The 27,153-nt window shown below is 35.1% G+C and overlaps 1 protein-coding gene across 16 annotated transcripts in view; it reads right to left on the bottom strand.

The window, feature by feature from the left end:
• Positions 1-27,153, bottom strand: part of ADGRL3 (adhesion G protein-coupled receptor L3) — a 959,208-nt gene that overhangs the window by 105,534 nt on the left and 826,521 nt on the right. For all 16 annotated transcript variants that reach the window (XM_061420294.1, XM_061420290.1, XM_061420278.1 and 13 more), the window contains 2 exons: positions 13,945-14,154; positions 10,119-10,339 (listed from right to left, as the gene is read on the bottom strand). In XM_061420294.1, the coding sequence (XP_061276278.1) occupies positions 10,119-10,339; positions 13,945-14,154 (431 nt within the window). The remainder of the gene's footprint in view (positions 1-10,118; positions 10,340-13,944; positions 14,155-27,153) is intronic.

Below are 27,153 nucleotides of genomic sequence, written 5' to 3'. Positions count from 1 at the left end.
TATAATCCAGTATTTTAAATATCAATAATCAATTTTCTATTCAAATGATTATGCAGGTTAGAGAATGAAACTAAAATAAAGAAACTGGAGGGGGGATTTTAACCAGCAGAGGAGAGACTATGCTTTTTAGAGCTGTTGTTAAGCTTGCTAGGAAGACAAATCTAAGACTTAATAGATGATTTATAATAATTTTCAGATCATAAAATTGATTTCAATTATCTTTAAGAGCTCAGTTATGCTTCAAGAACTCAAGGATGTTCTGGTCCATTATAAATGTTCATGACCTAATCAACGTCTTTCAGAAACCTCTTACCAATTTTTGAACTTGCACTTTAATTCCTGGGCTATTCTCTGAGGTTTACTACTTCCCAGCACTCTCCCTTCTCCTCCTGTTGGAACCGACTTCCTTACAGCCCTTTTTCAATCTACCCATCACTTTAACCACTGCTTTTACTGCCCTAAACTTAGATTTCAAGGAAAGTGCTATAAAATATAAATGCATTTTTTCCCTTTGAATAAAAATTAACTGTTCAAACAGTTTACATTTGGGGAGGTAATACTGAGGTAAATAAAGTTTACAGGAACTGATTAGTTTCAGGTCATAAAATCAAACTATTTATCACAGAATTTCCACATCAGTTCTGTTTTAATTATTAAGTCAACTTTTTATCTTTTGACAGAATCATACCCAATGGCTTCACTGAATATCTATATAAATAGTAGTATGGATGCATGCCTGCATGCTAAGTCGCTTAAGTCATGTCTGACACTGTGTGATCCTATGGACTGTAGCCCGCCAGGCTTCTCTGTTCATGGATTCTCCAGGCAAGAATGCTGGAATAGGTTGCCACGCCCTCCTCCAAGGGACCTTCCCAAACCAGGGATCAAACCGGTGACTCCTGCATCTCGTGCATTACAGGTGGATTCTTTACTGCTGAGCCACTGGGAAAGCCCGAAATAACAGTATAAGAGAGATTAAAGGAAGATATAAAAGAAGACAGAAAATGGAAAAAATCCCATAGTTAGTACAATTTAGACCTGTGGTCTACTAGCTGAGGGTTTTTTTTTTTTTTTTTTTTTAACAATTGTATTGAAATTTTAATTTGATTTTCTAAGTGTCTTATAATTGTGACTAAATGTAATTCTAAGTAAATTGTCTCAAGAATAATGTCAACACAGATTAAAAGATTTCATTAAACACTATCATGAAATAATGAGATTCTCTTATAAACTTTGCAAATTGATGGCACACTAAGCAATTTCTCAAAATCAAATTATGTATGCTTTGTGTGTCAGTATGTGTTTTGTACATAATAATCAATTCAACAACTCTGATAACTTTCATAGAAAAACACATCATAATCCATCAGCCAGATGGAATATGATAGTTACCTCTATCTGTATCAAAATAACATTTATTTAATCTACAAAAACAGTTTTGTCTCCAATTTTATCTCCTACCATTGATATGATTCTGTCTGTACTTTTTAGAAATTTAAGCTATTATTATTAAAGATTTCAGAAATAAAACCTCATGGCTACTATAATAAAATACATTAAGAACACTAAGATGAGAAAAAAAGAAAGAGAAACCTGTTATTTGGAATATTGTAATATATATTCAATGGTTTTATTCTAGATGTAATCAAGCAGTTGAGGCTAACAAGTAAAAATGCATGATAATAAAATTCCAAAAATAAGTAAAATAGACATCTAAGACAAAAATTTTACTGTATCAATTTTAATGACAATTTACAAAAAAATGTGTGACAATATGTCTTTGATTTCTGGCTAATTGCTGTTTATTATGACTGTGGACTTACATATTTGTACTAAAAACATCAATGTAGCATATAAGGAGGTAACATTGGCAAAAAAACCCCCAAATAAACACTTAAGTATGATGAGCAGGAAGAAGGAAATGCCATTAGAAATAAAAGAAATAAGCAATAGTAACAGAAATGAGACAAAAAGACAAATTTAATAATAAGCTTGAAAACTTCCCTAAAACGGGGAATGAAATAATCACCCCAGTCCAAGAAACCCAGAGAGTCCCAAGGCAAAACACTCTAAGACACATATTAATCAAATTAACAAAGATCAAACACAAAGAACAAATATTAAAAGCAGCAAGGGAAAAACAACAAATAACACACAAGTGGATTCCCATAAGGATAACAGCTGATCTTTCAATAGAAACTCTTCAGGCCAGAAGGGAATGGCAAGACATACTTAAAGTGATGAAAGAAAATAACCTACAGTCCAGATTACTGTACCCAGCAAGGATCTCATTCAAATATGAAGGAGAAATCAAAAGCTTTCAGTTCAGTTCAGTTCAGTCGCTCAGTCGTGTCCGACTCTTTGCCATCCCATGAATCGCAGCACGCCAGGCCTCCCTGTCTATCACCAACTCCCGGAGTTCACTCAGACTCACGTCCATCGAGTCAGTGATGCCATCCAGCCATCTCATCCTCTGTTGTCCCCTTTTCCTCCTGCCCCCAATCCCTCCCAGCATCAGAGTCTTTTCCAATGAATCAACTCTTCGCATGAGGTGGCCAAAGTACTGGAGTTTCAGCTTTAGCATCATTCCTTCCAAAGAAATCCCAGGGCTGATCTCCTTCAGAATGGACTGGTTGGATCTCCTTGCAGTCCAAGGGACTCTCAAGCGTCTTCTCCAACACCACGGTTCAAAAGCATCAGTTCTTCGGTGCTCAGCCTTCTTCACAGTCCAACTTTCACATCCATACATGACCACAGGAAAAAACATAGCCTTGACTAGACGAACCTTTGTTGGCAAAGTAATGTCTCTGCTTTTGAATATGCTACCTAGGTTGGTCATAACTTTCCTTCCAAGGAGTAAGCGTCTTTTAATTTCATGGCTGCAGTTACCATCTGCAGTGATTTTGGAGCCCCAAAAAATAAAATCTGATAAGAGAATTCAGCACCACCAAACCAGCTCTCCAACAAATGCTAAAGGATATTCTCGAGACAGGAAACACAAAAAGGATGTATAAACTCGAACCCAAAACAATCAAGTAAAGAGCAATGGGATCATACTTATAAATAATTATCCTTGAATGTAAATGGGTTGAATTCCCCAACCAAAAGACAAAGACTGAATGGATACAAAAACAAGACCCTTACAAATGTTGTCTACAAGAGACCCACCTCAAAACAGGGGACACATACAGACTGAAAGTGAAGGGCTGAAAAAAGATACTCCACACAAATAGAGACCAAAATAAAGCAGGAGTAGCAATACTCTTATCAGATAAAATGGACTTTAAAACAAAGGCTGTGAAAAGAGACAAAGAAGGACACTACATAATGATCATAGGATCAATCCAAGAAGAAGATATAACAATTATAAATATATATGCACCCAACATAGGAGCACTGCAACATGTAAGACAAATGCTAACAAGTATGAAAGGGGAAATTAACAATAACACAATAATAGTGGGAGACTTTAATACCCCACTCACACCTATGGATAGATCAACTAAACAGAAAATTAACAAGGAAACACAAACTTTAAATGATACAATAGACCAGTTAGACCTAATTGATATCTATAGGACATTTCACCACAAAACAATGAATTTCACCTTTTTCTCAAGTGTGCATGGAACCTTCTCCAGGATAGATCACATCCTGGGCCATAAAGCTAGCCTTGGTAAATTAAAAAAAAAAATTGAAATCATTCCAAGCATCTTTTCTGACCACAATGCAGTAAGATTAGATCTCAGTTACAGGAGAAAAACTATTAAAAATTCCAACATATGGAGGCTGAATAACACGCTGCTGAATAACCAACAAATCACAGAAGAAATTAAAAAAGAAATCAAAATACGCATAGAAACAAATGAAAATGAAAACACAACAACCCAAAACTTGTAGGACACTGTAAAAGCAGTGCTAAGGGGAAAGTTCATAGAAATACAGGCATACCTCAAGAAACAAGAAAAAAGTCAAATAAAAAACCTAATTCTACACCTATAGCAACTAGAAAAGGAAGAAATGAAGAACCCCAGGATTAGTAGAAGGAAAGAAATCTTAAAAATTAGGGCAGAAATAAATGTGAAAGAAACAAAAGAGACCATAGCAAAAATCAACAAAGCCAAATCCTTTGAAAGGATAAATAAAATTGACAAACCATTATCCAGACTTATCAAGAAACAAAGGGAGAAAAATCAAATCAATAAAATTAGAAATGAAAATGAAGAGATCACAACAGGCAACACAGAAATACAAACGATCATAAGAGACTACTGTCAGCAATTATATGCCAATAAAATGGACAATGTGGAAGAAATGGACAAATTCTTAGAAAAGTACAACTTTCCAAAACTGAACCAGGAAGAAATAGAAAATCTTAACAGACCCATCACAAGCACGGAAATTGAAACTGTAATCAGAATTCTTCCAGCAAACAAAAGCCCAGGTCCAGATGGCTTCAAAGCTGAATTCTACCTAAATTTAGAGAAGAGCTAACACCTATCCTACTCAAACTCTTCCAGAAAATTACAGAGGAAGGTAAACTTTCAAACTCATTCTATGAGGCCACCATCACCCTAATACCAAAACCTGACAAAGACCCCACAAAAAAAGAAAACTACAGGCCAATATCACTGATGAACATAGATGCAAAAATCCTTAACAAAATTCTAGCAATCAGAGTCCAACAACACATTAAAAAGATTATACACCATGACCAAGTGGGCTTTATCCCAGGGATGCAAGGATTCTTCAATATCTGTAAATCAATCAATGTAATACACCACATTAACAAATAGAAAAATAAAAGCCATATGAGTATCTCAATAGATGCAGAGAAAGCCTTTGACAAAATTCAACATCATTTATGATAAAAACTCTCCAGAAAGCAGGAGTAGAAGGAACATACCTCAACATAATAAAAACTATATATGACAAACCCACAACAAACATTATCCTCAATGGTGAAAAATTGAAAGCATTTCTCCTAAAGTCAGAAACAAGACAAGGGTGCCCACTTTCACCACTACTATTCAACATAGTTTTGGAAGTTTTGGCCACAGAAATCAGAGCAGAAAAAGAAATAGAAGGAATCCAAGTTGGAAAAGAAGAAGTAAAACTCTCACTGTTTGCAGATGACATGATCCTCTACATAGGAAACCTTAAAGACTCTGCCAGAAAATTACTATAGCTAATCAATGAATATAGTAAAGTTGCAGGATATAAAATCAACACACAGAAATCCCTTGCATTCCTATACACTAATAAAGAGAAAACAGAAAGAGAAATTAAGGAAACAATTCCATTCACCATTGCAATGAAAAGAATAAAATACTTAGGAATATATCTACCTAAAGAAACTAAAGATCTATATATAGAAAACTATAAAACACTGGTGAAAGAAATCAAAGAAGACACTAATAGATGGAGAAATATACCATGTTCATGGATTGGAAGAATTAATATAGTGAAAATGAGTATACTACCCAAAGCAATCTATAGATTTAATGCAATCCCTATCAAGCTACCAACGGTATTTTTCACAGAGCAGGAACAAATAATTTCACAATTTGTATGGAAATACAAAACACCTCGAATAGCCAAAGCAATCTTGAGAAAGAAGAATGGAACTGGAGGAATCAATCTGCCTGACTTCAGGCTCTACTACAAAGCCACAGTCATCAAGACAGTATGGTACTGGCACAAAGACAGAAATATAGATTAATGGAACAAAATAGAAAGCCCAGAGATAAATCCACGCACCTATAGACACCTTATCTTTGACAAAGGAGGCAAGAATATACAATGGAGAAAAGACAATCTCTTTAACAAGTGGTGCTGGGAAAACTGGTCAACCACTTGTAAAAGAATGAAACTGGAACGCTTTCTAACACCATACACAAAAATAAACTCAATGGATTAAAGATCTAAATGTAAGACCAGAAACTATAAAACTCCTAGAGGAGAACATAGGCAAAACACTCTCTGACATAAATCACAGAAGGATCCTCTATGACCCACCTCCCAGAACATTGGAAATAAAAGCAAAAATAAACAAATGGGACCTAATTAAAATTAAAAGCTTCTGCACAACAAAGGAAACCATAAGCAAGGTGAAAAGACAGCCTTCAGAATGGAAGAAAATAATAGCAAATGAAGCAACTGACAAACAACTAATCTCAAAAATATACAAGCAACTGCTACAGCTCAACTCCAGAAAAATAAATGACCCAATCAAAAAAATGGGTCAAATAACTAAACAGACATTTCTCCAAAGAAGACATACAGATGGCTAACAAACACATGAAAAGATGCTCAACATCACTCATTATCAGAGAAATGCAAATCAAAACCACAATGAGGTACCATTTCACACCAGTCAGAATGGCTGTGATCCAAAATTCTACAAGCAATAAATGCTAGAGAGGGTGTGGGGAAAAGGGAATCCTCTTACACTGTTGGTGGGAATGCAAACTAGTACAACCACTATGGAGAACATTGTGGAAATCCCTTAAAAAGCTGGAAATAGAACTGCCTTATGGCCCAGCAATCCCACTGCTGGGCATACACACCGAGGAAACTAGAATTGAAAGAGACACGTGTACCCCAATGTTCATCACAGCTCTGTTTATAATAGCCAGGACATGGAAGCAACCTAGATGTCCATCAGAAGATGAATGGATAAGAAAGCTGTGGTACATATACACAATGGAGTATTACTCAGCCATTAAAAGGAATACGTTTGAATCAGTTCTAATGAGGTAGATGAAACTGGAGCCTATTATATAGAATCAAGTAACCCAGAAAGAAAAACACCAATATAGTATACTAACGCATATATATGGAATTTAGAAAGATGGTAACGATAACCCTGTATGAGAGACAGCAAAAGAGACACTGATGTATGGAACAGTCTTTTGGACTCTGTGGGAGAGGGAAAGGGTGGGATGATTTGGGAGAATGGCATTGAAACATGTATAATATCATATAAGAAACGAATCACCAGTCCAAGTTCGATGTAGGGTACAGGATACTTGGGGCTGGTGCACTGGGATGACCCAGAGAGATGGTACGGGGAGGGATGTGTGGGAGGGGCGTTCAGGATGGGGAACACGTGTACACCCGTGGTGGATTCATGTTGATGTATGGCGAAACCAATTCAATATTGTAAAGTAATTAGCCTCCAATTAAAATAAATAATTTAAAAAAATAATAAGCAATAAGATACATAATTCTATATACAGAAATTCTTCTGGTTGTATAGAAATTCTTTGCTTATATGTACTTTTAAAGAATATCTTGATTAAACTCCCTAGAAAAACAGGTCTGTTCGTTTCAGCTTATCAAGTACATACAAATGACTGAATAACATTTCTTTTTCAACACGTGCTTCTTCAAAGAGCAAAACAGAACTCTATAGACACTGGGCTAGATGAAGTCCCAAAGGGGTAAGTCAAAAATTTTTTCCATGTATCTTGAAGGTCTGTCTCTGGACAATTTATTGAAAATATAAAAATGAGGCACTAACTGCTCTATGCCCACCTGTGATAGAGTTTTAGTACAATTTTCCCTATCCTTTTCTATACTTCTTTCATTTATCCATTATTTTATCTGTATCTGTTTTACTTCTCCTTGTTTTGGGAAAAATCATAATGGTGAAACTGAATTATCATTAAGGCTTGTTTCAAATCAGTGCCTGGGAAATAAATTAGCCTCTATTCTTACAAAGTAATAATGTCAGTAAATGAGAGCTTCCAGGTATGGTACAGGAAATTAAAGCAATGATACCCAAGGCTTTAACAAAGTCACAAGAGAATATATAGTATTGATTCTAAGAAAAGATAGATAACAAATAACTATGTCAGTCAATTTAATATATTAGAGTGGAAACATATTAATTAAAACAAAAATCCTATGATTTAAGGGCAATGTCTGCTAATGGGTTTCTTTCAGAAAGGATAAAAATATTCTAAAATTAGATAGTGGTGATGGATGCCTAACACTGAATATACTAAAAACAATGGAAGCATATTCTTTAAAAGGGTGAACTTTATGGCATGTAAACTATATCAATAAAAGATTTTAAATTAAATTCTATCATCTATCTAATCTCCATCTCCTAAAATGTCTTTACAGCAAAATATAGACAATAATTTTATCTAATCCTAATCTGGTCCATGATTGCCACCGAGATACACAAAATGACCTTAGATTTGACTACAATTCACAAGGTTTAGATTAAAAAATAATTACTACTAGCAATATTAGGCAAATGGTTTTATGTAGCCTGTCACTGTTCTCAATAAAAAATTCAACAGAAGTGATATGGTCTTCTTTTAAATACACTGTTGGTGCTTCTACACCAAAGCATGTTCTATTTTAACTATGCTCCTTGTAACTGTGGAGTCCTCTTGTCATTCCCTCCTGAATCTTCTCTTCTGGGAAATGAGCTGCTTTATTGCTAGCATATTCAGGCTGCTGACTGCTGGTGGAAAGTCATGAAATTTGGCTTATTAACTTCTGTATAAATTGATGTTATCTAACCTCATCTGGGCCTTCACTATTGCTTGGAAATCTTTTTATTAATATCTAATTGGCTCCTTAACACATTTTCCATAGTGCTCATTTCAAAGCTTTTCAAATCTCCTGTCTTTTCAACATGACCTCACCTGTTCATTCAGCAAAGATCAGCATCTCCTACTTGATGGAAAAATTCCTCCACTTCCAAATTTATCTTACCTGTTATTTTCTTCACACCTCAGAAGACAGGGGTCATCTGACTATTTCAAAAACATCCTAGTTTTAGTGGAAATAAACCTGACTTATTTCATTACATGTCTGCCACCATCTACTTCTATCATCATGGGCAAGGCAATTTACCTGGCTCCTGATTTTTTCATCTGTAAAATTAATGCCTTGGACTAGGTGAGTTCTAAGGCCACTTTCAGTACTGAATCAAGGTTTTTCTCATCTTATGTCTAATCTATGCTTTTCTATCCCCCTGGGACCTTTCCTTTTCATTCAGCCTATATATGTTGAATACAAATGAGGCACAAGATACTTTCTGTCTGCTAATCTCCTCTTTCCAACTTGATTCTTCACACCCTAGATGTTCTTGCACCTTCACTTTTAAGAATTCTTCATCACTGGTATCATAAATTAATATTTGTACTATTTCTCAATCAAATGTTTTCAAGCTGTAGTTAACACATGAAGATTCTACTCTATTGCCACTGACTTATCTCTTCACATCTTCCAATTTGGCTTCTGTTTCTAGCACTTTATCAAAATAGGACAAATGATTTTTCCTCCATGCTTACCCTGCTTACATTATCTTGGACATAAAGTCCCACCTTGAAACTTTTTCTCACTTTCTCCATAGTTCAGAGGCTTTATTTTTCACCTCTCTTCCTTCTCTATTTTTAATTTCCTTCCTCAATCTATGACTTAAATGTGAGTATTCATCAGAGATGTCTTGTTCTTCTTTCTAAACTTTCTTCTCTGAAAACTAATTAATTCTCAGGATCCCAGTTATTATAATGATGTGAATTACAGGAATATTTTTCACTGAACTTCTTTCCATAATTATGCTTAACATCTCTATGGGTATGTCTCACCAGTTTGAAGGTATGTTGAAAATAAAGGTCATCACTAGACCCCAGTAGCTACCCAGGGAAAAAAGGGAAACCACAAGTTGCCCCTGATCCTATAAGTCTACCTTTCTATTAATGGTATAAGTTACTTTCTAGTGACTAGAATTGATATGTCAGGAAGGAGACAAGGTTTCAGTGTCAGAGACTAAAGTCTCCTCTGAATACACATGTTTAACATAGCTAATTCTTGATTTGGCAAAAGTCTCAATGCTCTGAAAGATATTAAAAGTATCGTCCCTTTACAATTACTCAAGTTTGTGATGTAGATGTGGAATCTCGGAATACTATCTCTTTTTACATAATAACAAAAGTACAACCCATGAATTGAATTATCCTCATTTGCTTCTATAGTTCTGTCATTTATTGCTGTAAGGTGATATAAAGATCTTAGTTTCTGAGAAAATTCAAAGTTTCAATTTCAACTAGATTTAAAAAGAAGAGAAAAAAGGAAAGAAAACATAAACTCACACTTTATCAGTTCCATAACTCCTATAGTCTACAGCAGCTGACACAGCCACAATGAGGGCAGGCATCCCATAGCCAACCAGGTAGAAGTATTTCCTTCGTGAATGTTCACTCTCAAAAACCTCTACCAGCATGATATAGAGCTGCACTCCCTCCAGGAACATCCAGGTGAAGGCAGCCAAGAAGAAGAAATGCAATAGGGCAGCAAAAACTGCACAGGCAATCTAGGGAAAGGAACACATGAGTCAGTCAGATAACTATCAAATGAAGTTTCAATTGCCATAAAGTTAATAAGACTACAGTAGTAAAATAGGTCTGCAAAAGAATTGAGACAAGATTCTTAAAATTCATATACTTAATTCATATATTAAAACCTAATCAAATATAACCTATATTTAAAAATCATCAGTTCAGTTCAGTTCAGTTCAGTCACTCAGTCGTGTCCGACTCTTTGCGACCCCATGGACTGCAGCATGCCAGGCCTCCCTGTTCAATGCCAACTCCTAGAGTCTACTCAAACTCATATCCATTGAGTCAGTGATGCCATCTAACCATCTCATCCTCTGTCGTCCCCTTCTCCTCTTGTGTTCAATCTTTCCCAGCATCAAGGTCTTTTCAAATGATCCAGTTTTTCGCATCAGGTGGCCAAAGTAATTGAGTTTCAGTTTCAGCTTCAGCATCAGTCTTTCCAATGAATATTCAGGACTAATTTCCTTTAGGATGGACTGGCTGGATCTCCCTGAAGTCCAAGGGACTCTCAAGAGTCCTCTCCAACACCACAGCTCAAAAGCGTCAATTCTCAGCGCTCAGCCTTCTTTATAGTCCAACTCTCACATCCATACATGACTAATGGAAAAACCATAGCTTTGACTAAACAGACTTTTGTTGGCAAAGTAATGTCTCTGCTTTTTAATATGCTGTCTAGGTTGGTCATAACTTTCTTCCAAGGAGCAAGCATCTTTTAATTTCATAGCTGCAGTCACATCTGCAGTGATTTTGGAGCCCCCAAAAATAAAGTCTGTCACTGTTTCCACTGTTTCTTCATCTATTTGCCATATTTAACATTTGATTAATAATATATATGGATGAAAGCAGAGCATTATAATAAGAAAAAAGTATAACATGTAAGAAAAGGTTCTAAGAAGATTCTATTGATAATTATACTAGAGATTAGTCTAAAGGTTTTAAAATAGATCTCACAAATTTTTTTCTTGGTCCTGTATAAATAATCCTGTATTTATTAACATACTAAATTCTTCAATGTAAATGAAGGAGAAACACTAAAACCAAGGAGAAAAATAGCTCAAAATAAAAATATAATAATTAAAATAGTTTATGAGATTATTACTTATTATTAATTGTTTATTTCTTCCTTGCCTTGTTTCAGAAAGGATTTAAGCTGAATTGCGAAGTTTGTACTGCAAAGATGTAAAAGTAGATCTGGTAAAAATAAAGTGTTCCATAAGTGCTTTCATTTTCTTATTTTTTGTGTTATTTTACTAAATGCTGGTCTACACAAGCTTGGTAAAAAAGGCAGTTAGACCTTACTCTGTCATATTTTCTAAGGTACTACAAGTTTCAGCTGACCATATATTAATTTTCTTATGTCTGTTTCTGAAATTCTCATTCTTCTGGAGGGGAAGTCTTTATTTTTTATGAGTCCTAAGTAAAATCTGTGGTTCCTATAAAAAAAAAAAGGCAACAAATTCATACAAATGATCTGATTAGTATGGATTCAATGATGAGTATGATCCTTGAGAAATGAGGCAAAAAGCAGGTCTATATCCTTGGGTTAGAGAGATGATGATGAAGGGGTGATAAGGAAGTCAGGCACCAAAGGAGCTAGAGAGAGAAAAGGGAAGTGAAAGTCACTCAGTTGTGTATTACACTTTGCAACCCCATGGGCTTTAGAAGCCTACCAGGCTCTTCTGTCCATGGGATTTTCCAGGCAAGAATATTGGAGTGGGTTGTCATTCCATTCTCCAGGTGATCTTCCCAACCCAGGAATTGAGTCCGTGTCCCCAGCATTGCCAGCAGATTCCTTAATGTCTAAGCCACCAGGGAGGCCCACAGAGAGAGAAAGCAAAGCCTAACTGCCATATAAGATGCAGGAAGAGGACACATATCCAGCAACAAGAGTAAAGACAGTTGGGCTGAGCTGCACCTATCCAAGTTTCATATCAATCATTGTCCTCATGCTACTGTCAGAAATTAGTTTTGTGCAGTCTGCAAAATTTGGAGAAGTTTATCATACCATATGTATCATCAGGAAGCAAGAATAAGAAGGTTTCTAAATGAAAGGAAAAATCAAAGAGCAGCTGAATTACAGGTTAAAAAGAGAATGAAATGATTTCTTCTTGGGAAATATCACAGTTTCTTGATTTTTAGAGTTAGGGCTTCAACTATTAACTTTTGTTATCAGAGAGTAGTTTTTGGAGAAAAAAATGTGTACTTTGATTGCTTATTCATCTATATGCATTTCTGAGAAAAATTGTCACATTTGTATATGATAACCAATTAAAAGTATAATCACTGTAATTGCACCCTTTAATTAATCATGAATGTGTAATCACAAACATGAATTCAACTGCTTTTTCATTGTAAAGACTGTACATATGGACTCATACCAGAGAACAGCATTAAGTGAATGAATTATTTATTATGCCTAGAAGTCTTCTAAAAGATGAGTTTTCATTTGTAGTTTTAGTCATGAGAACAAATGTGCTATTTTCATGAATCTCAAGGAGATAGAAAGGGCCTCACAAAAGTTACAAGTGGGCATAAAGTTTGTTTAATATATTAGATATTATCTATTGATCATATTTTTTGTTTGGTTTTTATCAAGAACAGTTGGCTGGTACTATTCCTTGTTATCCTCTTTTCTTTCTTTTCCTCCCTTCCTTCCTCCCTTCTTCTCTCCCTCCTTCCCTTCCTTTCTTGATATGGCTAAATGTCATTAGTAATAAAGTATGACATTAGCATTTAAAATGTGAACAGAACTTGAAAAAATAAAAAGTGTAAAACAAAACTTGGGATGAGTATATAAATTATAAAAACAATATATAGTTTGAACTATTTTCCAAAATAAGTCAATTAGAAAAGTCATGTTAGCATCCTGTATCATGCATCGAACCTAGACTGGCAATTCATTTCACATATGATATTATACATGTTTCAATGTCATTCTCCCAAATCATTCCACCCTCGCCCTCTCCCACAGAGTCCAAAAGACTGTTCTATACATCTGTGTGTCTTTTGCTGGGATGACCCAGAGGGATGGTATGGGGAAGGAGGTAGGAGGGGAGTTCAGGATGGGGAACAAATGTACATCCATGGCAGATTCATGTTGATGTATGACAAAACCAATACAATATTGTAAAGTAATTAGCCTCCAATTGAAATAAATAAATTTATATTTTAAAAAAGTCATGTTAGACATGCAATTTTCAACATAATTTCCATTGTCTTTAAAAAGTTTGTTATGAAAGAACAACAAATACGTGTTAGAAAAGATACTCCTCCATTCCTTAAATGACTTAACTCTCCTCAATATTCAGCTCTGTGATTAAAAAATAAAGACTAATAAAGAAACATGGTTCTTTAGAAAGGCAAATTTATGAACAGAATTTCTCAAGAAATGTACATTCATACATCCATATATTCACTACTTCTTTATGACAATTGACATGAAAAAGGGAAAACTGAATAAGATATGAAAATTCATAACTAAGACAACTGGAAGAGAGGACACTTTCAAACAAGAATATTTTGAGAACTGGAAAGCTACAAGCGGAGAAATTGTTTTCTAATAACAACATAAGTTGCTTACTGGTTGATCTGTTCTGTTGATCCCAATCAAGAAGAGCAGTTCTGCTACAAAAAGGCTGATGCAGAGGTTCTTATGGATGGTGTTACGGTCACTCTGGAGCCCACGGAAAAAGCAAAATGTGAAGATGCAAATCAGGAGGCACACAAGGGACAGCAAAATTCCAACCCAGGTGATCACATCCAGAAGGAGGTCATGGACAGCATCACTATGCTGGAAACATGATGGAAAATACATAAGTTCCAGTCATACATAACAATTACAAAGCTTTATAAGGGCCTGGATTCATGAAACATGATTTTAAAAATGTACTAAAAATCCTCCACACAAACAATGAGTAAGAAGACTTATTTATTTTTGCCTAGTCCACAGGTAAGGCATTTTATCTTTACTCTGAGGTGTGAATCAGTTTGTCAGTAGTGTTCACACATTTCCTAGCTATGTTCATTTTCAGCATATAAATAGTTGAAGCAAAACAACTTAGTTCCAGCCAAAGATTTCAAGGCAAAGCTTTTCATTTTTCTACACCATGTTGCTTTTTTACAACTTTTTTTTAAACAACTCTTGCTAGGGAATATTTTCTTTAAAAATTGTTATACATTTAGGGAAGTGGTATCTTAATTGAAATGTTCTCTGAATTATTGTTGTTTTTTAAATAAAAATTATAATTTATCTGTTATATAAATCCTTTATCAGAATTTCCAAGGTTGAGTTTATAAAAGTATGTGATTTTATAAAGATGCCCAGTTAATTCTGAAGGACAGTCACATATGTGTACCATTTATTTAGTAGAAGATCTAAAAGAAAAAGGATAGTCCTTGGATTTATATTCATACTGAAGGGCTTAAAGAGATCAAGAATTGTGATCCCTGTAAGGTTTTACATGAATAGAACCTGTTACATACAGATGGAAAATAAGCATTCAAAATCACTATACTATATAAGAAGCCCAAAACAGATAATAGAATTATGAAAAAAGAAATATGCTCATGAGACCTTCCACACTGAAACTGCATTTGGTGGCTCTTTTATAGACCTGTGAGTTCCATACCTGACATGTTTCTAGGTTTTTCCACAATCTCATTTGTGTCTTTGTTCTAAGATTCAAAACTCTATTTCTACTCTATGATAGTTTGCCCCCATCCAAAACCACTCTGTGAAGCTTTAGAATTTACAGTAACCCAACACATTTATGTGCCAACATGTTGGAGCAGACTTGAGAAATTATCTGTCAATTCCTTTTTCTTTCTAGGTTTCTTGAAAAGTCATAAAGACCCAACTTCCATCAAAAGGGGAATAAATAAATATTTGTTGATTCTTAGGAAATGATATTCAAAAGAGGAATAGAAAATTAGTGTTCTAGAGGTACACTCCCAAACATGAATACTTCTCAAAAATCTAATATTAGACTTAAAAAAATGCAAGTAGAAAAAGTACCTATACAGTATGATTCCATTTATGTAAAATTTTAAAAGATACAATTCAATTACATTGATTTTTATGGATCTATGCATAAAGGGAGGAGGGAGGAGGGTTCAGGATGGGGAGCACATGTATACCTGTGATGGATTCATTTTGATATTTGGCAAAACTAATACAATTATGTAAAGTTTAAAAATAAAATAAAATTAAAAAAAAGAAAAGAAAAAAGAATAACATGTGCATAGCAAATTTTTTAGTAGAAAACAAAGAGATGTGTTTCTAATTGACATCTTTTTAACTGTAGAGATCATACACATTGATTTTTGTTTTAGGATGGAGTTACTATTTACATTTCATTGTCTCCCACATTGTTAGCTCACCTTAGAAATATATATATTTCTGTATATATATATATATATATGTGTGTGTGTGTGTATGTATATATATATATATATATATATATAAAATACATACAGTTTTTTTAAATTTTTTATTTTATCCAGACTTTGTCCTTTTATGTTTTATGGAAACTTCATATAAAGATTATTCTGAATGTGGAAATTCTCCTTACAAGTGAGCCACCATGCTGCAACCTGCATCACAGCACTTCACATACTGCCAGATACAACTTCACAGTTGTTATCTGATAAAGAACTCTGCTAGGACACTGTCAATGAAACAGTTTTGATATATTTCTGCATAACTCTAGATGTATTTCTCAGAAGGAGCTCAAATCATGAAAGAAAAACCACATGAAATTTTGCTTTAACTGCTTTTTTCTCCAGGGGACACAGACTAGTGTTGGTCTCTGACAGCTTAAATTACTGTTACTATTGGAGAGTGGTTAGTGCTACTGGTTCCTTGAACAGAGGGCTATTTGCTCTCTTCTTTGACTTAAAGGAAAGATGCTGTAATTGAATATCAAGCACCAACGTTCAGCACAGCAGTCTTCCATAATGGCAGATATAATACATTCTCAAAGGTATCCTAAAGACCTATAAAACTAAAAAAAAAGAAAAAAGGAAACCAAATAACTTCTGCCTTTCCTGGGTAGTTGCATTATTAGAAACGTATATATACTATACTCAGTGCCTTCACACGTCTTTTAAAAACCTCATGCAGAGTTGTTAAGAGAAGAATACCAAATGTCAAAACAACAGTACAAAAAGTACAAAACACTCAAACGAGGAACAAAAAAGTCTAGCAATTAATTAATAATCATCTTTCAGGTAATACTGTCTAGCTCAGAAAACAAACATCAACAACCTTATATATACCATACTATGATCAAATGCAACTCACCACTTGAATTTTATCAGTAAGATGAAAGAGAAAGAATGACGGGCATTAAATGTGAACAAGATCTATGAGTTTAGCGTTCTTTATATCTGTCATAACAGAAATTTCAGGAGACCAAACCATGATAAAAACCAACCCTTTTTCAAGAGGATGGTCAATTGACTAAAACTCCTAGTATAGCTTTAACAATGCTATAACAGATCAAGTATTCTTATTTCCAAGGTTTCATGTTTGTGAACACTATATGACTCAAATCACCTTTGACATGAACTACATATCATTATGTGACTTGAGATCTTTTTAAGCTTATATCTTATTATTATATTCTAGCACTCAGTACTTGATATGCCACATAAAAAATGCTTAATATTTGTTTTCGAATGGTTATAACCCTGCACCATTTAGACCAAATGTCCTAGGAGCTGGACCCTCTTACATCAGTATAGCTTTAGCTTCCATTTACTCTCCATTGGAATTTAAAAAGGATCAGTATCAAACATTATGTTCAAAACTGAGTCCCTTATCCTGTTTCTCCTTCCACTCTCATTCCCAAATCTACATTTCCCTCTGTTTTACTAATTTCAGTAAATAGCAACACTTCATTCTTTGAAGTTTTCTGGCCAACTTAAGAATCGTATTGATTCCTTTTACACACAAACGCAAAAATTACTCTTAATCCATCAAGAAATCTCGTAGATCCTGTCTTCTATCTGACAGCTGCCAGTCATCTCAATTGTACCACACTGGTTAGAACCACCTGATTTTTTTTTAACAGCCTCCTAAATGAATTCCCTACTTTGACCCTCATGTATTGCCCTTTCCTCTCTATTCAACAAGATAGAGACATTGGATGCTTCCATCAGCGAGTCAGATAATAAGACTCATTGATGGAAGCATCCAACGTCTCCCATTTCAATAAAAGTAAAAACCAAAGTCTTTACAAAGATCTACAAGGTCCCAGAAGTCTGCACTTCTGTGGAAACATTTTCTATTCTCCCCTTCGTTCAGTTTACTCAACCCCAGTTGGCCTCCTCTGGCCCATGAATATGTCAAGCACATTCCAACTTCACAAACTTTGTACTTGATGTTCTCTTGGTCGGGAATGCTCTTCCAAAAGATAGCTGTGTGACTTAATCCACTACCTTCATTCACTACTTCATTCAAATGTCACCTTCTCACAGAGCTTCGTTTGAATCATCCCATCAAAAACTGCAAAATTCATTTAACCAACTGACTCTATTACTTTTCCTGCATTATTTTTCCCCTTAACATTTACCTATATTAGATATTTTATTAGCATTTGTTTATCATCTGTGGCCTCTACTAGAAATTGCACTCCAAGAGAATAAGTTGTTTTATCTTCTGATCCCCAATGTATCCCCAGGTCCTATAAAGTTGCATCCTAGAGTAGATGCACAATTAATATATGAACTGAATAAATTAAATTCTAATTATCCCTCTCTTCTGAAATGGCCTTATATTATAAACTAAAAGTTGTATCATGCTGCCCAATCTTTGGGACTTTTTTTGGCCACATCGCATGGCACGTGACATGCAGGAATGTGGGATCTTACTTCCCTGACCAAGGATTGAATCCCTGCCCCTGCAGTAGAAGCACAGTCTTAACCATTGGACCAGCAGGGAACTCCCATTTTGGTTCATAAATCATCTGCTCTAAAATCTTGAGCAAGATATTAAAAAAAAAATAGAGCTGGAGAATGAGGAGGCTGTTAAACCACAGTATCTTAAAATATGTGGATATATCAAGGGGTCAATTATGACAAGAAAGGCAAAACTCTGCATGGAAATAAGAGGACCACAGAGTAAATCTGAGAGTTAAAAGATGTGGATTTAACCTTGTCACTCTAATTTTGCAATTGTTATCTTGAACAACCACCTACCCTTTACAGTATCAAAACCTCATATACATAGAGATAAAATAACAGAGGATTCAGGTTATTGTGTGGTAAGTAAGATAATATATGTTAAAGTAAGGAAGTCAATGTTTCTTTGTTCTTGGTTAATCTAAAAATGGAGAAGGTAATGGCATCCCTCTTGCCTGGAAAATCCCATGGACGGAGGAGCCTGGTAGGCTGCAGTCCATGGGGTCCCTAAGAGTTGGACACAACTGAGCGACTTCACTTTCACTTTTCACTTTCATGCATTGGAGAAGGAGATGGCAACCCACTCCAGTGTTCTTGCCTGGAGAATCCCAGGGACGAGGGAGCCTGGTGAGCTGCTGTCTATGGGGTCGCACTGAGTCAGACATGACTGAAGCAACTTAGCAGCAACAGCAGTAATCTAAAAATAATCTTAAATTTTTTCATGCTTGACAGCAAACTTCATTTAAAAGTCAAAAGTCTATATGAATAACACAGGGTAGAACAGAAAAATAATAACTGTAACAAGAACAAATGTTAATGTTATTTTGCCTAAAGATATCAAACATTATTGCAACCGACTAATTAATTACCTAATTTCTTCTTATAACATTGTAAGTTTACTTTATATCATTAATAATATTTGGGTTATTATAAATTAAGAGCAAAATATATCCATAGCATATGAGGAGACAGATTTTAACTTTAGAATCTGAATTCAACCTTTATTGCTATATGTGTGTGCTAAGTTGCCTCAGTCGTGTCCAACTCTTTGTGACCCTATGGACTATAGCCTGCCAGGCTCCTTAGTCCATGGGATTCTCTAGGCAAGAATACTGGAGTCATTTGCCATACCCTTCTCCAAGGGATCTTCCCAGGTCAGGGATTGAACCTTCATCTCTTAAGTCCTGCATTGGCAGAAGGGTTCTTTACCACTAGGACCACTTGGGAAGCCCTTCATTACTATACAATTGTGTTTATGAAGTTTAAATAACAAAGCCCAAAAGTACTTAATTTCACCTCTATACCTATTTTTCCAGAGTTGTACCATAAACTGTTCGTTACTATAAACATTTGGAAAATTCACAAAAAATAAAAAGAATGAAAAAACTTCAAGACAATTAACATCTTAAAGATGATGGAGAACTATGAGAGAAAATCTTACAAGCAGAATGATTCATCAGAATATACTTCCAGGAAATTCACTGACTCTTCCATTTTAGAAAGAAATTTTTATGAAAATAACATTTGTTTTTCCAGCTTTTTATGAAGTTTATATTCACATATGAAATGCAGATATTTCAGAAAGTTTCTGATTTCCCTTTTATCTTCATCTCTATGAATCTGCTTTGTGCTATCACTGTTGGGTTACTGAGTAATTCAAATACCACAAAAGGAATAAGTACTTCAACAAAGGAAAAAGATGGCTTAAACAATGATGTTTTATGAAACTCACTCTGTCAATATAAAACTCTTAAATAAACCAATAGGTATATTTAATGAAACAAAGCCCAAATTCATGGAATAGGGAAATGTGGTTTTTGCCTCATGATATAAAAATAACTCAATCTGAGTCAACTAAGACCCTTATGTAAATTTTGATATTTCCAACTTTATTTTCCAAAAAGTAAGTCAGCAAACAAGATGGAGAAATAGATTTTGAAATGCTTTTCATTTTAACTTCATGAGTGTTTCCAGATGGGACACAAACTGTATGAATTAATTCTGAACCCTTCTGGATGTTTTCTCTTTTATATATTTTTAGAAAGCTGAATTTTCCAGACACTACTTAAACAATTACCCTATAATAATTATTAATTGTTGGCCAGTAATTTTCAAGAATCTGTTTTACTTTCTGTATTAAAATGTATTATTTTAATGTTGAGTCAGATTTACTAAGGTATAATAAAATGGTTTTTAAATTGCCTCTCAAACATATCTTGTTCTGAAGTACTTGCATTATAGCTAAAATGAGTTTCATTTTTTTATTCTTTGCCAATGTAGGAGCACTAGATTTGTTATTAATGTATCACATCAGCATAAGGCATTGTTCTGACTCAAGAATTTTACTGAAGCCAGTGTTGTTATGAAAGTCCTATTTTCTGATAAATGTGGTAAGAACTCTGTGAAATAGTTTCTTGCATTGCTCTAACAGATCATCAAACACAAAGGTCACCCTACAAATACTTGGCAAAATAAAGGGCTCAATGGTTTGAGGAAATAAGGATTTTCTTTGTGGAATAGGGTGAAGGTCAAAGTTGAGTAACAATAAAAAGAATGATTAGGCTGCACCTCTTATGATTTTTACAGTAAATTAACCAAAATAACTCAGCAGTAATTTCCAAATTTATATCAAATTGAAAAAAAATCAATCAAATATTTTCAGACTTTAATTGCTGAGAGAAACTCTGGCAAGTAAGAGCACACAAAAACATACATATCCACTGTCTTCAGAGTTCAACAGAACTTACTCAGAATATCTCTTTGGTTTTAGAAGCACAGCATTGTATGCCTAAGTTATGTAAGATTTACTTGATTTGAATTATTATTTTTTAAATTTCATCACATTTGGTGAGCCAGATTCACCACTACATTAATGAAGGAAACAGAAAAAAAAAAAAATAGTAGGAAATGTGGAAGCTAAGTATCATACAGTAGCTGAGAATTACATGGGGATATAGGTTTTTAAAAAGTACAGTTGATTAAAAAAAAATAGTTACTGGCCAATTAGAATATTTTTAAGTAAATGATGTAATCAAGCAGTAAATAAGAAAAAGATTTTAGAGAACTGGGGTGAGGGTAAGAAATGAAGTGAGGTAGAGAGAAAATTTCATCTTTAACATTTCTGACAGTGATGATGATGATGGTGATAACAATAATGATGATGATAGCTGACACACAACTTTCAAAATACCAGATTCTTCTACAAGTGCTAATTTATTTTATTAGGGTAGTCACTTAGTCCTATAAAACAATATGACATTATACTATTATTACTTCCAATTTACAGATGAAGAAACTGGCGCACAGAGAAGTAATTTACCCAAGATTATTCAACTAGTAATGTGGCAGATACAGCATCAATGGCAGAGTGACTACCTATCCAGGTTTGCTCAGGAATGTCCTAGTTTTAGCAATAAAATTTGGTACCCTGGGAAAATGTTCTCCAAGACAATGATACTATTCCAGAGATCAGAGATAGGTTCAGTTTGAAAGAACTGAACGATGGGATAAGCTTGAGTATTCCAAAAAAGTAAACATGCATTAATGCTTTGTTCCCTTGATTTGTCTGTACACCTGTAAAGGTGCATTTTTCCTGATGTACTTTTCCAGATTCAGAGGTTGCAAATGAAATGTCCTATGGGTAGACAAAAGGGGAAATTTTGATAATCAATGTTTTGCTTCCTTATAGTGGCAGGCTAAGGTCCATGGGGTCGCTAAGAGTCGGATACGACTGAGCGACTTCACTTTCACTTTTCACTTTCATGTATTGGAGAAGGAAATGGCAACCCACTCCAGTGTTCTTGCCTGGAGAATCCCAGGGACAGGGGAGCCTGGTGGGCTGCCATCTATGGGGTCGCAGAGAGTCGGACACGACTGAAGTGACTTAGCAGCAGCAGCAGCAGTGTAGAGCTGATTCTGTCAGATCTTACTAATGACAAAAAAATGATGTGTTTAATCTCAGAAACAAAATAATGTTTCCCCTACGTCTTATATATTTCAATTTGAAAAATGAAGTTTCAATTGTCTTCTTGATTTCCATAAAGATTTTGATTAAACTTCAGAAGACACAAAAGACTGTTAATATCTTGTCCAGACATAAAACAGACTTTGCTTATCAATCTGCATATTCGATAGACATTGCAAATGTAAATTTTGGAAAATGTAATTCAGCCTATAAACTCTTTACAAAAGAAAATGAACAGCTCTTACCCACTTAATGTCCTGTACACCTTGTAGAAAAGGCTTCTAAAAAGGGATGTGATTTGCTTATTTGTGATAATGAGGATTCATAATGAAATTATTTGGTCACTTTTCAGTTTCCTCAAAGTGTGTAGAAGTACTTAATGAGCCTTTTCACTTTCTGAAAATGGAAGGAGACAGTCTCCTTGAGACATGTGCCTTCAGGATGACTATTACTGGGGCTGGCCATAGACAAGATGCTATAATACTGACTTTCATAAAATCCTATTTTCAAAGTATGGAAAGCAAGGAAAATGTCTTTCTCTAAATTTTATATATATGACAGATGACAATGGAGAAAAATATTATAATATGACACATTTATATGTTTTTCCAAAACTGTTTGATGAGCTCTGAAGTGGCTATAGGGAATCTGATAAAAGATACTCTATCTTATTCTACCTGAGTTGTGTGAACTTCTGTGTAGGTTAGGAAAAAAAAAAAAATTACAGATAAAAACATTGCTTATTTTTGGGATTTAAGCTTATTTACAAAAAATATCTCACCAGAAAAGAGCAGTTATGTTAAATAGGACTTTATGATTTCTATATTAAAACTAAAACTTTATTGGATTCCAATCTTTATTTCATAATTTCACAACTATTTAAGTACTTTAAAGCCATTATCTCTAATAGTGTTTTATCTTATGCTGACATTCGATGTGCTTGAAAATGGTTCTAAATCATGAATATTTTGGACATGGACAGACTATATGGTAAATTCAGAGATGCAAAGGAATAAATTGAAAAACAGCTGGTTTACCAAAAAAAGCCTGTACATATAAAGTGAATGGGAATTTTTGGAGAGCTGGGAACTAATACCCACAAGTCTAAAAACCTACTAAGCAAAGTGATTAAGTAAAGTCCTAAGTATTTGCTGAAAAGTTTTGTTGAGAAGATATTTATTTTGATGCCATCATATTGTATTGACATGAAGAATTAATGTAATCTGGTTTCATAAGATGAAAACTACAGGTTAGAGTGAATTTTACTATACAGTATATTCAGTTTTAACACTATCAAAATAAGGATAAAGACTACACATAGAAAAAAACATGTCATAGTTATTTTTATTAAACATATATCGTATCTGTTTAATTATTTTGTTGTACTAGCTTATTTAATTCTCACATTTATAAAATGTGTAATAATATAGCCTAAAAATTTAAATATACAGTAAATATTTTTGCTGTATCAGAGGACAGAAACAAACATTTAAAAATATAATTATAGGTTTTCACAATATTAGCACTACTACTAATTAGTATTAAATACTAACTGTAACTTTTAAGTAGTAACTGTAACTTTTAGGTAGTAATAACAATTGCAGAACAGTTATACCAAAGAAATTCTTACACTGTTAAGAAAGTTCTAGGATCTACAACAAATTTTCCAACCCGAAGATCTGGCAAAGGCACTGAGAATCCCCTGGGAATTTGACTTAGGAAGCCAGTGGGATTTGGTCACAAAACTTCCACAGGCCTGGGGAAACAGACTCTTGGAGGACACAAACAAACCTTGTGTGCCCTGGACACCAGTAGAAAGGAGCAGTGTCCCCACGATAGACTGAGCCAGACTAACTTGTGAGTGTCCAGGAGTCTCCGGTGGGGGCAAGGGTCCACAGTGGCCTGCTATAGGGTCGGGGCACTGAATAAAAAGGTGCATGCACAAGTTGTTTTGAAAGAGATCACCATTACCTTCATTACCCCTAACATAGTTTGGGTTCAGGACAAAAAACTAGGAGGGAACATAGTCCTGTCCATCAACAGAAAATTGGATTAAAGATTTACTGAGCATGGCCCCACCCATCAGAACAAGACCCAGTTTCCCCCACAGTCAGTCTCTCTCATCAGGAAGCTACCATAGCCTCTTATCCTTATTTATCAGAGGGCAGACAGAATGAAAGTACATTCACAGAAAACTAACCAAACTGATCACAAGGACCACAATCTTGTCTAGCCCAATGAAACTAGGAGCCTTGCCATGTGGGTCCACCCAATATGGATGGATCATGGTGGAGAGTTCTGATAAAACGTGGTCCACTGGAGAAGAGAATGGCAAATCACTTCAATATTCTTGCCTTGGGAACCCCATGGACAGTATGAAAAGGCAAAAAGATAGGACACTGAAAGATGAACTCCCCAGGTTGGTAGGTGCCCAATATGTTACTGGAGAAGAATGGAGAAATAACTTGAGAAAGAAAGAAGAGATGGAACCAAAGTGAAAACAGTGCCCAGCTATGGATATGACTGGTCATGGAAATAAAGTCCAAGGCAATAAAGAACAATATTACATAAGAACCCGGAATGTTAGATCCATGAATCAAGGTAAATTGGAAGTGATCAAACAGGAGATGGCAAGAGTTGACGTCGACATTTTAGGAATCAGTGAATTAAAATGGACCAGAATGGGTGAAATTAATTCACATGACCTTTGTATCTACTACTGAGGTCAAGAATCCCTTAGAAGAAATGGAGTAGCCCTTATAGTCAACAAAAGAGTCCAAAAACGCAGTACTTGGGTGCAATCTCAAAAACGACAGAACGATCTCTGTTTGTTTCCAAGGCAAATCATTCAATATCATAGTAATCCAAGTCTATGCCCCAACCACTATTCCGAAGAAGTTGAACTTGAATGGTTCTATGAAGACATACAAGACCTTCTAGAATTAATGCCAAATAAAAACATATCCTTAAAAAAAAAAAAAAACATATCCTTTTCATCAGAGAGGACTGGAATGCACAAGAAGGAAGTCAAGAGAAACCTGCAGCAATAGGCAAATTTGGCCTTGGAGTACAAAATGAAGCAGCGCAAAGGCTAAAAGAGTTTTGCCAAGAGAACACACTGGTCATAGCAAACACCCTCTTCCAACAACACAAGAGACAACTCTACACATGGATGTCACCAGATGCTCAATTCTGAAGTCAGATTGATTATATTCTGCAGCCGAAGATGGAGAAGCTATTCAGTCAGCAAAAACAGGACCAGGAGCTGATGTGGTCATGAACTTCTTATTGCCAAATTCATACTTAAATTGAAGAAAGTAGATAAAATCACTAGACGATTCAGGTATGACCTAAAACAAATCCTTTATGATTATACAGTGGATGTGACAAATTCAAGGGATTTAATCTGATACAGTGCCTGAAGAAGTATGGATGGAGATTTGTGACATTGTACAGGAGGTGTCAATCAAGAACGTCCCCCTCAAAAATAGAAATGCAAAAAGTCAAAATGGAGGTCTGAGGAAGCTTTACAAATAACTGAGAAGAGAAGAGAAGCCAAAGGCAAAGTAAAAAGGAAAGATATACCCGTCTGAATGCAGAGTTCCAGAGAATAGCAAGGAGAGATAAGAAAGCCTTCCTCAGTGATCAATGTAAAGAAATAGAGGAAAATAATAAAATCAGGAAGACTAGAGACCTCTTAAAGAAAATTAAAGATACCAAGGAAACTTTTAATGCAAAGATGGGCATAAAAAAGGACAGAAATGGTATGGACCTAAGAGAAGCAAAAGATATTAAGAAGAGGAGGCAAAAATACACAGAAGAACTGTACAAAAAAGATCTTAAGGACCCAGGTGTGATCACTCACCTGGAGCCAGACATCCTGGATTCCGAAGTCAAGTAGCCTTAGGAAGCATCACAACAAACAAAGCTAGTGGAGGTGATGGAATTCAGGCTGAGCTATTTCAAATCCTAAAATATGATGCTGTTAGAGTGCTGCACTCAATGTGTCAGCAAATTTGGAAAACTCAGCAGTGGCCACAGGATTGGAAAAGGTCAGTTTTCATTCCAATCCCAAAGAAAAGCAATACCAAAGAATGTTCAAACAACCACACAATTGCATTCATCTCACATGCTAGCAAAGAAATGCTCAAAATTCTCCAAGCAAGGTTTCAACAGTATGTGAACCAAGAACTTCCAGATGTTCAAGCTGGTGTTAGAAAAGGCAGAGGAACCAGAAATCAAATTGCCAACATCAATTTGATAATAGAAAAAGCACGAGATTTCCAGAAAAACATCTACTTTTGCTTTATTGACTATGCCAAAGCCTTCAACTGTTAGATCACAATAAACTGTAGAAAATTCTTCAAGAGATGGGAATACCAGACCACCTTACCTGCCTCCTGTGAAACCTGTATGCAGGTCAAGAAGCAACAGTTAGACCCAGAGTGGAACAATGGACTGGTTCCAAATAGGGAAAGGAGTATGTAAAGGTTGTATATTGTCATTCTGTCTATTTAAGTTATATGCAAGAATACTTCATGGGAAATGCCCGTCTGGATGAAGCACAAGCTGGAATCAAGATTTCTGGGAGAAATACCAATAACCTCAGGTATGCAGATGCCACCACCCTTATGGCAGAAAGCTAAGAATAACTAAAGGGCCTCTTGATGAAAGTGAAAGAGGAGAATGAAAAGGCTGGCTTAAAACTCAACATTCAACAAAAGAAGATCATGGTATCCAGTCGCATCATTTCATGGCAAATAGATGGGGAAACAATGGAAACAGTAACAGAGTTTATTTTCTTGGGCTCCAAAATCACTGCAGATGGTGACTACAGCCATGCAATTAAAAGACACTTGCTCCTTGGAAGAAAAGCTATGACAAACCTAGACAGCATATTAAAAAGCAGAGGCATTACTTTGC

Source organism: Bos javanicus, chromosome 6, assembly GCF_032452875.1.
Source record: "Bos javanicus breed banteng chromosome 6, ARS-OSU_banteng_1.0, whole genome shotgun sequence".
NCBI classification, from domain to species: domain Eukaryota; kingdom Metazoa; phylum Chordata; class Mammalia; order Artiodactyla; family Bovidae; genus Bos; species Bos javanicus.
This window is presented reverse-complemented; position numbering and strand designations above follow the sequence as displayed.